General features: G+C 37.4%; 1 protein-coding gene across 1 annotated transcript in view; it reads right to left on the bottom strand.

The window, feature by feature from the left end:
* Positions 1 to 16,710, bottom strand: part of cmip (c-Maf inducing protein) — a 49,437-nt gene extending 32,727 nt beyond the window's left edge. Inside the window, exon 1 of the mRNA XM_051724056.1 lies at positions 15,623 to 16,710. Within this exon, the coding sequence (XP_051580016.1) occupies positions 15,623 to 15,958 (336 nt within the window). The 5' untranslated portion in view covers positions 15,959 to 16,710. The remainder of the gene's footprint in view (positions 1 to 15,622) is intronic.
* Between the last annotated feature and the right edge of the window lie 98 nt (positions 16,711 to 16,808).

Below are 16,808 nucleotides of genomic sequence, written 5' to 3'. Positions count from 1 at the left end.
CACGTTCATCTGTATAAACAATAGTACGCAAGTATAAACGCCATGGGAACATGCAGCCATCAAACCGCATTCTGTCTCCTATAGATGAACTTAGTTTGGTGCGAAAAATGCAAATCAATCCCAGAACAACAGCAAAGGACCTTGTTAGATGCTGGTAGGCAAGTATCTATATCCACAGTAAAATGAGTCCAATATCAACATAGCCTGAAAGGCTGCTCAGCAAGGAAGAAGCCACTGCTCCAAAACCACCATAGAAAAGCCAGACTGAAGTTTACAAGTGCAAATGGGGACAAAGATATTACTTTTTGGAGAAATGTCCTCTGGTCTGATGAAACAAAATGGCCACAATGACCATTGTTATGTTTAGAGGAAAAAGGGTGAGGCTTGCAAGCCGAGGAACACCAACCCAACCATGAAGCATGGGGTGGCAGCATCATGTTGTGGGGGTGCTTTGCTACAGGAAGAAATGGTGCACTTCACAAAATAGATGGCATCATGAGGAATGAAAAGTATGTGTATATATTGAAGCAACATCTCAAGACATCGGCCAGGAAGTTAAAACTCGGTCGCAAATGGGTCTTCCAATTGGACAATGACCCCAAGCATACCTCCAAAGTTGTGGCAAAATGGCTTAAGGACAACAAAGTCAAGGTATTGCAGTGGCCATCACAAAGCCCTGACCTCAATCCGATAGAAAATGTGTGGGTAGAAATGAAAAAGCGTGTGCGAGCAAGGAGGCCTACAAACCTGACTCAGTTACACCAGTTCTGTCTGGAGGAACGGGCCAAAATTCCAGCAACTTATTGTAAGAAGCTTGTGGAAGGCTACCCAAAATGTTTGACCCAAGTTAAACAATTTAAAGGCAATGCTACCAAATACTAACAAATTGTATGTAAACTTCTGAAATAAATAAAAGCTGAAATAAATCATTCTCTCTACTATTATTCTAACATTTCACATTCTTAAAATAGTGATCCTAACTGACATAAGTCAGGGAATGTTTTCTAGAATTATATGTCAGGAATTGTTAAAAGCTGAGTTTAAGTGTATTTGGCTAATGTGTATGTAAACTTCTGACTTCAACTGTATATCCATTTAAAATATCCACATAGCTACATGAAGCAATAAGGCACAAAACCATGCAATGCAAACAGATACGTGTCCAGATATGTGGTCTGCAGATGTGACACATGGACTTGCAAGATCAAAACACAAACATATCCCTTGTAAGATCTAGTCCAAAGAAATGCCTGGGACATAGCAAATGACTTACAATATAGCTAAAATAAAAAAAATAGTTACATAAAGTGAAATATCTAGCCTATTTTAAAACCAGTTTTCAAAGTACAGTGCAAAAGTGTGTAATTTCTGCACCTCTAGAGTCACCAAACGGAGTGTTTTCCATTGGTCAACAAACAGATGCCATTGGTTGAGCAAATGTTGCTGTGTCGGGCTGGTATGGATGCTAATACAAACAGAACAATGTTTTTATACTGCCACAGAGTCTAATGTTTCTAGGAAATCAACCTGAAAATTGCTTTCTTATAATTGTCTTACAGTTGTGCATAATAAGATGGGATAGGACAAAGTATTTTAACATGGGAAAAAAAAATGCACACTTCAGCTTAAAATAGAGCTGATTCATAGATGTGAAACCAACAAACTTCAGATGATGTGGCTGTTCTGTGTATTGTTGTAATTCAGAAATACGACTATCTAGGGACAGAATCATTTTTGCCTTGGTGGGCTGAAAAGGCTGAATTTCAGGCTCCCATCCTCTATTCATGCGTCAGACTAACCACAACTCGATGATCTTAGATGCTTTATGCGTAGGAACTTCGGTGGCGAGTGTCTACATTACGGATGTGGCAATGTCAATTCTGTTTTTAAACCTCAACAGCCTTGCAGATAAAAAGTGAACACATAATTGGCACAACTGATATCAAATGATATATCTGCCATTTTAATTGTATGGCTTCATGAATTATAGCCACCCCCAAGCCAGTTTACTCAGAGGGTGTCGTAATCTTCACCAATGTATGCAAGATACAGTGAAATCTCTGTTTTAAAATACATTTTGCAATGTGCAGTATGACAGAGCGTGTTCATAATTGTGGCAATTATGGTTCTTTCTTCCGTGAAACACAAAACGGAGATGTTAGGCAGAATCAAAACCTCAGTCACCATGCAATTTTACAGTTTGAAATATGCAAGGACAGTGAATGGTTACTGAGACAAACATTCTGCCTGTCATCTTTTATGTCCCACACAGAACAGAAAGTAATTCAGGTTTAGAACACTATGTAGATAAGTAGATAATAACAGAATTTTTACTTTCCTATGAACTATTCCTTATCAAGTACTCACTTAACCTATTCAACACAGTAAATATGATGAGAATCCCATTCCAAGTTGCCCCCAAACTGCCCCAAAGATGATCATGTGAACGACCAAAGACAAAGCCCTATACATTGAGGCTGGATCTCTATCAAAAAATATCTCAGAATCAGAATCTTTTATCAACATGGCTGCATTATGTGATTCACCTGGCCCAGTATAAACTATGAATATGCATTCTTAACGTTTAACATGTTATTTTAAAGCCATCTCTATGAAATACAAAAACGATTTCCTTTCATATTTTCAAGCTGCAACAATAATGAAAGACCTCTACAATTTCGAGAAACAAACCACCTAGTATATGCAAAACAGTTTATCTGAAACCCTGCTGCCAGTGTTTGAACATTTTATTTTAATGGGTTTTCTGAGCTACAAAAAAACAAAGCCAGCTCCTACATCTCAATTACAGTGCATATTTGGATGGTAGCCGAAGGGATCTCAGGGAGTCACAATAGTTTATGTGCCTAGTCTTCACTGTAGTCTTGTTTGTTGCAACAGAAAGCCCAAAACTTAAGTTAAAAAGTGTATGTTACAGGTGTTCATGGCTGGGCAAAATTATGAGTTAGAATCACCTTCCATTTAATTCAGTTGGCCTTTGAACTGAACTGGCCATTCCACACAGGAAGTTGAATTGGAATTTAAATTTTAATGAATGTAACAGGAATTCAACACAGTCACACAACATTTATTAGTCCAAGATGACAAGTTTTGTGACAAAACATTGATTATTACATAGTTATTTTGAATAATTATGACTATTTTTGATTAAACATGTTTATCTAAATGAAGTTCAATACAATTCTATCAAAATAATTAGCACTAACAATTTTGCCACTCATGTCCACCACATAAAAATAAACATGGACATAAAATCTGAATCCATTTATTATATAAGGAATATACACACACACACACACACACACACACACACACACACACACACACACACACAGGGTTGGGGAGTAACAGAATACATGTAACGGGAATACGTATTTAAAATACAAAATATAAGTAACTGTATTCCACTACAGTTACAATTTAAATCATTGGTAATTAGAATACAGTTACATTCAAAAAGTATTTTGATTACTGAAGAGATTACTTTGCATTTTATTGTCATTTGTTTCATTTAATATTTAGTTCTTTCAGATGGAAAACATTTATACATATAAATGATGTGATCCAAAGTGCATTTGAACAGCGGTGAAACACTTTCTTATGATGTGTTATATTCATACGAGCAGACAGAGGAGTAAGTTTGGAGCAGACGAAATAGAAATAAACCTTGTGTAAATTGTCAGCTTTACGCTAAGCTAAAATGCTATTTCTAGCCATTTCATTTGCACGTTACAAGGCTCGATCATATTTTTTTATCAAGAAAATTCATGTTGGATCATACTAGAAAAAAAAGAAATTAAGACCATTGATATTAGGGCAAAAATCTTATTCTTGATAATAATTTTTGTATTGTTTTCCTGTAGGAATACATTTAAAAAGTAACCCTCCCAACCCTGTATGTATATGTGTGTGTGTGTGTGTGTGTGTGTGTGTGTGTGTATATATTACATTCACACACACACACACACAGCCAAAAGTTTGGAATAATGTACAGATTTTGCTCTTATGGAAAGAAATTGGTACTTTTCTTCACCAAAGTGGCATTCAACTGATCACAATGTATAGTCAGGACATTAATAACGTGAAAAATTACAATTTGAAAAAAAATTTCAGAACTTAACTTCTTCAAAGAGTTCTCATCAAAAAATCCTCCACGTGCAGCAATGACAGATTTGCAGATCCTTGGCATTCTAGCTGTCAGTTTGTCCAGATACTCAGATGACATTTAACCCCACACTTCCTGTAGTACTTGCCATAGATGTGTCTTATCAGGCACTTCTCACGCACCTTACAGTCTAGCTGATCCCACAAAAGCTCAATGGAGTTAAGGTCCATAACAATCTTTTCCAATTATCTGTTGTCCAATGTCTGTGTTTCTTTGCCCACTCTAACCTTTTCCTTTTGTTTTTCTGTTTCAAAAGTGGCTTTTTCTTTGCAATTCTTCCCATAAGGCCTGCACCACTTGAGTCTTCTCTTACTGTTGTACATGAAACTGGTGTTGAGCGGGTAGAATTCAATGAAGCTGTCAGCTGAGGACATGTGAGGTGTCTATTTCTCAAACTAGAGACTCTGATGTACTTATTTTCTTGTTTAGTTGTATCTGGGCCTTCCACATCTCTTACTGTCCTTGTTAGAGCCAGTTGTCTTTTGTCTTTGAAGACTGTAGTGTACACCTTTGTATGAAAACTTCAGTTTTTTGGCAATTTCAAGCATTGTATAGCCTTCATTCCTCAAAACAATGATTGACTGATGAGTTTCTAGTAGGGGTGCACCGATCCGATACCTGGATCGGTATCGGCTCCGATACTGAAGCTTTTAGATGGATCAGGTATCGGTCCGACGAGCCCAATCCAAATCCGATACTGTGTGTTAGTCATGTTTGTTACTGTTAAGCTCAAAAAATGACATAAAAGAATCATTAAAACATAAAGTAGTCCATATGACTCGTGCATTTTATTCAAAGCCACTTGAAGATGTGCGATAGCTCTGTGAATCACAAAAGGCTGTTTAATAAGTAAATATATAGTATGTGCAGCGCCAACGAGTTAGTGAATGGTGCTGCTCTGTTGACACAAACTCACACACAGGCTAGTGATGCACTCGCGGCTATTTTTAACCTTCACAACGGTGCGCAATATTTGAGCGCTACTCAAGAACAGCATCTCGGATGTAGATGCTCAATAGTTCGGTTCACATATAATATGCATTTAGAAAGGCACCGGACATGCATTTTACCAGAATTTGAATAAGAAGTGAATTAAACTTCTGTGAACTTGCCTACAAACAGACACATACAGGAATTCCTGGAGAGTTTAGACTGTCAAAATAAAAGCGTGAGGGTTTAAAAAGTGCATGATTTAAATATATTTTAAATATATCTGTTGTATTTAAAATTAAGTCAATAATAATAATAATAATATTAATAACAATTAATTATTATTATTGTCATCATTAGTATTTGTTTACAATTTATAACAATATTTAAGTTAAATGAATTTGAAAAAATAACTGTGTGAATGAAAATTGGACTGATGTCTTACAATTAAATTGAACAAAAAAGAGATCTGAATCCTTTAAAGTCCAGATACAACTTGAAACATTAAAAAAAAAAAAACAAAAAAAAACACTGGTTCTTTTCTACTGAAGACTTGACAGACTGGAATTACTGTTAATTTTGCTGCTACATTATCCAGTATACTAATTAATAATAAAGTGTTTCTAAATAAGCTATACATTTATATCGAAATAATGTGTAGTTAGAGGTTTGTGTTTCTTTACATATTAAAGAGTACACCCAATTAGTTCCACACAATAATGTAAAGATATTCTAAACTGATTATGCAAAAAAACAACACTGGTATCGGCTTGGGATCGGTATCGGCCGATACTGAGATTTACGATATCGTAATCTGTTTCTTTTTTGCCATTTTTGCCCTAATATTGACCTTAAGACATGCCAGTCTATTGCATACTGTGGCAACTCAAAAACAAACACAAAGACAATGTTAAGCTTCATTTAACAAACCAAATTGCTTTCAGCTGTGTTTGATATAATTGCAAGTGATTTTCTAGTACCAAATTAGCAATTTAGCATGATTACTCAAGGATAAGATGTTGGAGTGATGGCTACTGGAAATGGGGCCTGTCTAGAGTTGATCAAAAATGACTTTTTCAAATAGTGATGGTGCTGTTTTTTACATCAGTAATGTTCTGACTATACTTTGTGATCAGTTGAATGACACTTTGGTAAATTAAAGTACCAATTTCCTTCTGAAACAGCAAAATCTGTACATTATTCCAAACTTTTGGCTGTCAACCTAGCACTTTATTAGGAACACCTGTACACCTACTTATTCATGTGATTATCTAATCAGCTAATCAATCGAATCAAATTTTTAACTAATTAATCGCACACTTTTCTGTGATTAATCATAATTAATCATTGTACATTAAAACAAACATTAAAATAATTGGGAGGGTTACTTTTGGAATGTATTCCACTACAGATTACAGAATACATGCTGTAAAATGTAATTTGTAACATATTCCATTAGATTACTCAAGGTCAGTAACGTATTCTAAATACTTTGGATTACTTCTTCAGCACTGGTAGATTTTTTCACTTGTTTTGAATATAAAAAATCTGCCAGGACAGTAAGACAAAATATACGTTAAAAATGTATTATCTGAAAAAAGCCTAAATATCTTATGCAGTGTTGTTTCTAAATAAAATAAAGCAAATCTTGTTTTAAGGATTTTTAGATATTTTTATAGAAAAACAATACAAACATTATCATCAAGAATACGACTTTTGCCCTAATATCAAAGGTCTTACAAGATACAAATTTTATGATCTAACATAGGGTGACCATACGTCCTCTTTTTCCCGGACAAGTCCTCTTTTTCGGACCTTAAAAAAGCGTCCGGCCGGGATTTCTAAATTTGTGACAATGTCTGGGATTCGGCTTTAACTGCATTATGATGTGCATCTGGTGTAATGCTTCATTGTGTGTGCGCGCATATTTGCATTGCTTTAACCCCTCTCTGTAAGTCCCGCCTTCTCGCACACCAACTGGTCGATTATAAGAGTCTTGCAGCAACTATTGGCCAAATTCCTGCCTGTCAATCTCTCCGCGAACGTGCGAAGTGCTGTTGTGTTCGGCATCAAACAGTTGCTTGACAGTAGCAGCAAATGACAGCTGAGTGGAAACAATGCTCAAATGAAAGTGCAAATTTACAGAAGATTTGCACAAAAATTCCCATGCTTTCATCCAGGTCAAGATCCGTGGGAAGCAGAATGTATGACATGTAATGCTGGCGCTTATGTGTCAGTTGCTAATAAAGGTGCAAGTGATTTCGAAGCACACATTAGCTCTGCGAAGCATAAAGGGTCAGCAAAAGGTGAAAATTCATCAGGTAAATTAACGGACTACTTTTTGCGACCAGGTAAAATTGTTATCACATTGCTTCATTTTCCATGGCCATTCAAAATAATACTATTAAATATAATACTATAAATACTAATAGTAAATGAAAATAGTACTAATAGTAAATGAAGCTACACTCATGGCATCAAATATTATATTTTAGTACATGGACTTTCAAAAGAATGTTGGAACTTTTTATTTATTTATATATATTTATGTTATGCTAACAGAGTGTCTTTTTCACTGTATTAAAGTTTGCATTCATAGTAACACTGTTTTGAACCCTATTATCCCCATCCCCCCCCCCACTAAATTTCATGCCATTTTATATTCACATTTAATTACAATTATCCATCCTGTTTGCTACCTAAATTCAAATTCAGGACTTAAATGGGAATTTTAAGGCATTCTCATTTCAGTTCTGAATGGTGGAACCCTGTAAAAGTCTTATGACCTGGTTGTCCTTCGCTGAATTCATCAGGACCAGCTTTAGTTATCAGTGTCCCTCAAAATGCCATAACTCTATCAGAAGTGTACCATACTGTACAGAGCTACATTTGTAAACAGGTATCCTCGAGCTAAACTAAGACAACCACGTGAAGAGCCTTTTCTATGGATTGTTATCTCTCAAAACACAATGAACCCAGGTGTTTAGTATCGATCTCTGGTATCACAAAATAGCAAAAGAGAGTTGTGCAGCTCCCACCTTTCTACATATTGTCTATACTACATAGACTGTTGTCTCATCTGGTACTTTATCTAGTTCACAGGATCTGACTTGAACAGCAACAATACCCTGCAACACAAACAAAATGGTGAGTGCTTGAGAGCACAGACATAAATGTGCATTGAGAGGCAGGATTTTTGATGTCTTTTAAAATGAAATAGTGACAGGAAGTATTTATAATGGGTTGCTGTTACGCAAATATAATTTAGGCTCAGAGAGCTTAGAGACAAGGGGTGAGTCACATCTTTCATCTCTTCTTGTGAGATCATTTTCCACAAAGCTGACTACACTTTTCGAAAATTAGCTATCAAAATGCCAAATGTTTTGTCTGTCCCTAGTTCTTAAGACAAAAAGTGGAAAATAGCCAGCATCTTGAGAAAAAGAATGCATTTTTATCATCTGGTTGCCGTCATGTGTTCCATCTCCGACACGAATGAGGTCCTGTATTTTGAGAACATCAGAGATAAATGTAATTTCAATCTAAATGACACCCTAGCACAGTTTTTAGAGGCATCACCAAACACCAGGTAAGGTAGCAGAGCCTGGAGTCAGGAAATGTCTGAAAATACCAAATGTATATACTTAAAAGAATAGTTCACCCAAAAAAAGGAAATAATTGGCTTAATTTATAATCACTTCAATCTCATGTTGTTCCAATAGTGTATGACTTTCACTTTCATTGTATGGAGAAAAGATGCAATGAAAGTGAATGGTGACTGAGGCTGTCAGTCCCTAACATTCTGATTAACATCTCCTTTTATGTTCCACATAAGCGCAAGGTTTTTGGATGAACTAACTGCTACACCACCAAACGGAATTGCTAAATTAATGACAAACAGTTTTCAAACAGGTTTCCTGATCACTTCACCCCAAACTCACACTCTAGAGTGCAACACTCTTGATTCCAGAAGTAAAAATCCCATTAATTTCTTCCATAGACAAATAAATTTTCAACACTAACTTATAAACCTTTAAAGACAGACCTACCATGAGCTCCGAGGTCGTTTATTGATGGTATATGCTTCATTGTTTGAAAATTGCTTTTAATAGTGGAATTCCTGGTGAACAACTACACTCCCTGTGGTACAGCTGCAACAGTGAAAGATCCGTGAAATAATACCGAAAGCGACCGCCCACTCCAATGACTCACTCTAAATGACGCAAACAAGTTGATCTCCCTGTACTCTCAAACTACTTATATATTTGTGTATATCAGAATATTTCACAATAAACAAACTATACTGTTTCTATACTTATAATCAACAACCTAAAATCAATAGTTTTATATATTTCCATAGTTTTATATAAGATTAAGTCATTTGCAATGCTTCATGGGATTGTAGTTCATACCCTCATGAAAGACAGTAAGTACACAGACTTGTACCTCTGTCTTTTTGTCCGATTTTCAGATACTTTTTTTGCCTTGGAGCTGGTTTGTTTGGTTCATGCATTACAACTCTTTAATTGAGGATTTTTTTAAAAGTCTGTGGAAGAAATGAATGGGAAAAATACAGGTGCATCTCAATAAATTAGAATGTCATGGAAAAGTTCATTTATTTCAGTAATTCAACTCAGATTGTGAAACTCGTGTATTAAATAAATTCAATGCACACAGACTGAAGTAGTTTAAGTTTTTGGTTCTTTTAACTGTGATGATTTTGGCTCACATTTAACAAAAACCCACCAATTCACTATCTCAAAAAATTAGAATACATCATAAGATCAATAAAAAAAGAAAACATTTTTAGTGAATTGTTGGCCTTCTGGAAAGTATGTTCATTTACTGTATATGTACTCAATACTTGGTAGGGGCTCCTTTTGCTTTAATTACTGCCTCAATTCGGCGTGGCATGGAGGTGATCAGTTTGTGGCACTGCTGAGGTGGTATGGAAGCCCAGGTTTCTTTGACAGTGGCCTTCAGCTCATCTGCATTTTTTGGTCTCTTGTTTCTCATTTTCCTCTTGACAATACCCCATAGATTCTCTATGGGGTTCAGGTCTGGTGAGTTTGCTGGCCAGTCAAGCACACCAACACCATGGTCATTTGACCAACTTTTGGTGCTTTTGGCAGTGTGGGCAGGTGCCAAATCCTGCTGGAAAATGAAATCAGCATCTTTAAAAAGCTGGTCAGCAGAAGGAAGCATGAAGTGCTCCAAAATTTCTTGGTAAACAGGTGCAGTGATTTTGGTTTTCAAAAAACACAACGGACCAACACCAGCAGATGACATTGCACCCCAAATCATCACAGACTGTGGAAACTTAACACTGGACTTCAAGCAACTTGGGCTATGAGCTTCTCCACCCTTCCTCCAGACTCTAGGACCTTGGTTTCCAAATGAAATACAAAACTTGCTCTCATCTGAAAAGAGGACTTTGGACTACTGGGTAACAGTCCAGTTCTTCTTCTCCTTAGCCCAGGTAAGACGCCTCTGACGTTGTCTGTGGTTCAGGAGTGGCTTAACAAGAGGAATACGACAACTGTAGCCAAATTCCTTGACACGTCTGTGTGTGGTGGCTCTTGATGCCTTGACCCCAGCCTCAGTCCATTCCTTGTGAAGTTCACCCAAATTCTTGAATCGATTTTGCTTGACAATCCTCATAAGGCTGCGGTTCTCTCGGTTGGTTGTGCATCTTTTTCTTCCACACTTTTTCCTTCCACTAAACTTTCTGTTAACATGCTTGGATACAGCACTCTGTGAACAGCCATCTTCTTTGGCAATGAATGTTTGTGGCTTACCCTCCTTGTGAAGGGTGTCAATGATTGTCTTCTGGACAACTGTCAGATCAGCAGTCTTCCCCATGATTGTGTAGCCTAGTGAACCAAACTGAGAGACCATTTTGAAGGCTCAGGAAACCTTTGCAGGTGTTTTGAGTTGATTAGCTGATTGGCATGTCACCATATTCTAATTTGTTGAGATAGTGAATTGGTGGGTTTTTGTTAAATGTGAGCCAAAATCATCACAATTAAAAGAACCAAAGACTTAAACTACTTCAGTCTGTGTGCATTGAATTTATTTAATACACGAGTTTCACAATTTGAGTTGAATTACTGAAATAAATGAACTTTTCCATGACATTCTAATTTATTGAGATACACCTGTACTTTCTGGAACACAGACGGCTGAAAAAGTGGGCTGGCACTATTGCGCTCTATTGGTTAAGCCAATGTTGCTGTGTCAGGCTGGTCAAGATGCTTAAACAAACAGAGCGATGTTTTGATAGTTCCACAAATCAGTGTTTACACTTCAGAGAAATCAACATATGGCTTATTTATAGTAGTTTCTGAATTAATAATGCACTGATATGGAATTTCTGGGCCGATACCGATTGGTATTTGTCGATGGACAAACAAGCACAAGATGTGTGCCAAGCACTGACAATGACTTCAGATCAATCGCATTCTTGCGCTAAAAAGGCTAGAAACAGCGCAACAAATACAGTTGAACAGAAATCAGGTGTCTCAATATACTTTTAAAGTTCTTTTTAATGAGACACAGCATCTAAAAAACAGTGCTCCTGCACGAGACGCTGAATAAAAAAAAAATAAAGCGAAACAAGACGTTCATCTAGCGCATGTTTACAAAGTAAAACAAATGGGATGGTTGCAAAAGTGACACGTTCGGTGTGAACAGCCCCTTACAGTAGATGGAGGTACTTGGCCATTGTGTCTTTCACTCTTATAAGCATTTCTCAGATTAAGTAATTAGTTTATGTGTGTCTCGAGATCCTCGCACTCTGTTCCAGTCTATTGTGTTCCATCTGTTTGAACAGCCCCTGGCCTGTGCTCATAGTCTGAGTCGCTTCACCACTGAGTTCAGCCGAATACCTCTGCTATCTGGGAATATTGCTACCCTACATACAACTCTAATGAATAAAAACAATGTGGTATTTCGCTGTTATTATACAGCTTGTGTCTGGGGTAGTATACTGTGGCATCAGTGCATGTGTAACACCATGTGGACTGCCTATTGAAGCGTCCCCCCCCCCTCCCCATTTTACTTTTGACTGAACATTTAAGAATATGGACCGGCTAAAACTTTTTATTTAGTTATTTTATGCACATTAGTAGAAAATGAAATGCTCTTTTTTAACAGCCAGGAATGTTCTTTGCAATAATATAATGGTGCTGTATGGTTTATGTATTTATTGCACCCTCTTGTGGACTAAGGAAACAACGTCAGTTTAAGAATCAGCTGACATTAAAATTCTAATATTATTCGAATTTTGAAAATATTTAAGGTAAAAATTCTAATTTATCTTCTCTGCTCAATTGACAGCCCTAATACCGATAACCGATAATTCACAGCTCATTGTGGCCAATATCGATAACCGATATTTAAAAATGTTTTTTCATTATTAATCCTTTATCCTGGAACTGCTAGCTAATTCATCAAAACCTTCTCTTTTGAAAAATAGCTGTCATTTTAAGATTGGAATTTGAACTTGCTGCTATTTAAGGTTTGGATTAGGGTTTAAATTATAAATAAATGACAATAAACTTGCATAAATTGTATAGTGCCTATTTATATGAGTATTTACAGTAATCTTGATGACTATCTGTAGATGCATTAAACCAAAATGAGGTGATAAACTACATGTAACGAACATTAAAAAACAAAACACACAATACAAACCCTAATCTCTGTATGCGTGGTGCAATACTTATGACAGCAGCCAGACTGAGAGTGCAGCAGAGGTTTATGTGTGTTATGTATTTGTGCTTATGCGCGTCTCATTCACAGACATTTGTTACAGCGCTCATCTGTAACTGTTTCACTGTAAAACTTATGAAATGTGATCATAATAATCATAATGGGAATAGGTAAGATCATACAGATTGAATAGTCATGAGTCATAACGGTAGAAAAGTCTCAACTAGTAAAATACAACATGCACATTCACTTTACTCAGAAACTAGTGTTTTTAGCCATATCAAGTCACTCTGTGAGAATTATTTTGAGATAAATGTACTATTATAGGTTGTGTTTAGACTTGTTTTAATCACATGCTGTTCTGTAAGTAACAACGTGCTATTTCCCACATTCTGTTTATGTTTCATGAAGTAATGAGTGAAAATGCTTGTCCCTAAGTAACAAACATGTTTTTGTCAAGTTTTTATTTATTGCCTCATGAAACAAACAGAATATCAGAAATGAGATGTCGTTACTTACAGCAGATGACTAAAACCAGCCCAAATTGATGTTGAAATAATCCTCAAAGAGCGCCATGATGAACTTGGCTCTCACTCACACAGACACGTTGTGTATGGGCACGCGCACTGTCGCTTGAGACTGCCTGAGTCCCTGCCTGAAGGAACAAAGCCGCAGGCAGTCAGAGATTCTTAGCCGCAAGCAAATAAACCGTAACAAATTATTGGTGAAAATAAATCAGCAGTAATTCCATTATCAGTGCAATAATAATATATAGATTTTTCCGGTTATCAGCCAATAATATATCGGCCACCGATATATCGTGCATCCCTACTCTAAATATTAAAGGAGTAGTTCAGCCAAACATGAAAGTTCCCTCATCATTTACTCACCCTCATGCCATACCAGATGTGTGTATGAAAATGTGTATGAGTAAATGATGAGGGAACTTTCATTTTAGGCTGAATTATTCCTTTAAGCAGGGATAGGAGAAAGTGATTTAATGTAAAAATTCATTACACACTTCAACTTTAATATCTACATTAAACCCTTTCTCTTGACTTCCTGACCTCTTTCTTAAGCACAATGGTATAACGCTCAGTAGAAATCACAAACAGGCCAGTATATGGCAAAAGAGAACATTAGCCACAGACTACTACCTCCATTAGCTATGGTCAACTGAACACGAGTCACTAGCTACACATCTATTAGAGACCTTACAACTACAAGAAAACCACTACTTAATGACAGAACAGACAATGTTAAATAAAAAAATAAATAAAAAAAAACTTTTTGATGGTAGACTGACTTTTTGAACTCAATATTTTCTGTAAACGCTATCAAATTACTTACACCTTTGCAAAATAACAACATATAGCAGAAAACGTAAAAATATGTCTGGCTTGGGCTATTCTCAACTAGCTTTAGAAATCCAGAGGGCCTCTCAGTATCAGCGACTGGGCTTCATCTGACAGTCAGACCGTTGTTCAACAAGCAATCTAATTCATTTTGAAACATTTGTTTCAGGAAGAAGTTAACAGCTAATTCGATCATATCAGAACGATGAAATATGGCTGTAAAAGTTATACCTTTAATCTAATCAGCCATTTGATGGCAATAATTGCTCCATGGGCATACTGTAAGGATGACCTACACTGAACTAAGAGAAAACAACATAGCATGCTAGCAAGACTCCAGAGGCACATTTGAGATATGATTTAGTCTACTCATTTGACACAGACACTGTGGAATAGGACTGACCCCTCCACATCAAGCCTAATGATGGATAATATTGAGTGACAGCCTGCACAACTTCATATGTTTTCACTTTTTAAAAATAACCGGCATCAAGTGGATTCTAAGAAATCTCCCAGATTGATGAATCCATTACTTTCCCATTGACAGGCCTCTTGAGCAGCAATAACATGAACTTCCTAATGTTTGTGAATAACTTAACAACTCAAACATGTCAGAGACACTTGCAAATGTGACAACAGGAAAACTAGAACTAAACAGCAATTACATTGTTTGTACTTGTGTAAGTAAATGAATAGCTGCTCCAAAAATCTTCACTGACAATTCAGTACTGACACATCCAGCTGTAAATCTTATTTCACTGCATAATTTGACAAATTAGAACATATGTTTTGGAATAGCAAGAGTATCACTCATTATCTTAATAATTCTGATAAACATTAACCCTACATTATTGCATACAGAAAGTAGTAGGCCCAAATCCTTTAGCACAGATACATGGACAAAGAAAATGTCCTCCAATTGAGGCCAGTGAACATATTTGAGCTCAGAAAAACAAGCCCAGGTGTTTCTTAGTTTATGAATACAGTTTTCTGGACGGTAATCTTTGGATTCGTATCTTGGCACTAATGTTAATATGACAGTATTTGTCTGTTCACAATAAGAGTATATTGGATGCATGAGAGAGAGAGAGAGAGAGAGAGAGAGAGAGAGAGAGAGAGAGAGAGAGAGAGAGAGAGAGAAATGTTATTCATTAATGCTGAATGGATAAACTTTGTGTGGAGATGTAATGGAGAATGCCGCCCCCCAAAAAAGAGAAGCATCTGCAATAATGTTACCATGAATTAACAAATCATAATACACAAACCCGGAAAACAAGGAGAGAATGTAACGGGGAACTTTTCAGTTGTTGTTATGACGTCAACATGTGTTTGCAAGCCTATTTCGAAACACATCCGCCAAACTTAACCTTTATTTTTTTCCTCATTTTAACATGATGCATTTACAGCTTATACGTCAAACCAAGCCCTCCTGAGGTGATCTTACCGTGGCAGACACTAGACTGCTGTCCGTCAAGGTGAGGTGGTGCGGCTCCCACCTCCGTAAAAATTTCGAGGTGAGGATCTTACTGAGGAAGGTCCGCGGATGCTTGACCACGCACACCTGGATGTCTCCCTCCTGGAGCAGTTTGTATCTCATCCCGCTGCTGCTGCAGTGTAGAAGGGTCCTCTTGCTGCAGGGCCCCGCTTTGTGATTATTATTCCCCTCCAGCGGCGGCGGCTGCTGCGCGGACATTTCTCCGAGCAGCGGCTTACTCTCTTCGGACGGATAAAACTGATTGTTGTGCAATTCGTTTCCCCCGCCGCTGCCGTTAAAATCCATGTTGAAGCTGAGGGAAAGTCGAGGGCGTTGGATAAGATCAGGTGGATGTCTTCTGATTTCGATGCCGAATAAGGGGCCGTTCACACCAAACACGTTTAAGCGTCCGTCTGCGCTGTTTTTTGTTTCCCAGGGACGTCGCGTCAGGTAAAAAAAAGAAGGTTAACTATCAAAAACGCGTCTCGAGACAACTGCGTTCCGTTCTATTTGTCGTTTAGCACAAAAATGCGTTCGGTTTGAACAGCCCCTAATGGTCGTCCCAGTGTTTGGCTCACGCGATCCACCGTGATTCGACCTCAGTGCGTTTAATAACACTGGTGGAACAGAAAAGGCTAGAATCGGTGACGGCGAGAAATGAAGCCATTAAACAAGCCCGTCCAAACGAGGAAGGGTTCGATGTAGTCCAACGTTTCCTTATGTCTTTCCTTTATTTAATACGTTCGGCCCATTGCCATATCCATTCCGTCTCTGTCCACAGCATATTATTCCAGTCTTCCTCGCAAAAATGTCAAACAATAACCGCATACAGAGTGTTTTGTTCTTCAGATGCTGGGAGTCATGGTTCCGCTTTTTCTATCGTTTTTTCCTCCCTATCTCAGAGTAGGAACCGAGTGCTTCGATAGGACTGTGTGTGGATTGGTCCCGGCTCGTTCATGTGATACCGGAGTGACGTCAATGGGGAGGTGAACGGATGCGCGCCGTGCGTTTTTTTTCTCGCCACTGTCTCTGTTTGATAGGGAGCGCGCACTTCCCCTCTCTCGCGCAAAATGGAGAAAAGAAAGAGAGCGTAGGATTTATGTCATACTGTCTTCTGTCCACATTGGTGCTGTAGGGCTTCTTTGTTGCTGAAGAT

The sequence above is a fragment of the Myxocyprinus asiaticus genome, chromosome 18 (genome assembly GCF_019703515.2).
Source record: "Myxocyprinus asiaticus isolate MX2 ecotype Aquarium Trade chromosome 18, UBuf_Myxa_2, whole genome shotgun sequence".
NCBI classification, from domain to species: domain Eukaryota; kingdom Metazoa; phylum Chordata; class Actinopteri; order Cypriniformes; family Catostomidae; genus Myxocyprinus; species Myxocyprinus asiaticus.
This window is presented reverse-complemented; position numbering and strand designations above follow the sequence as displayed.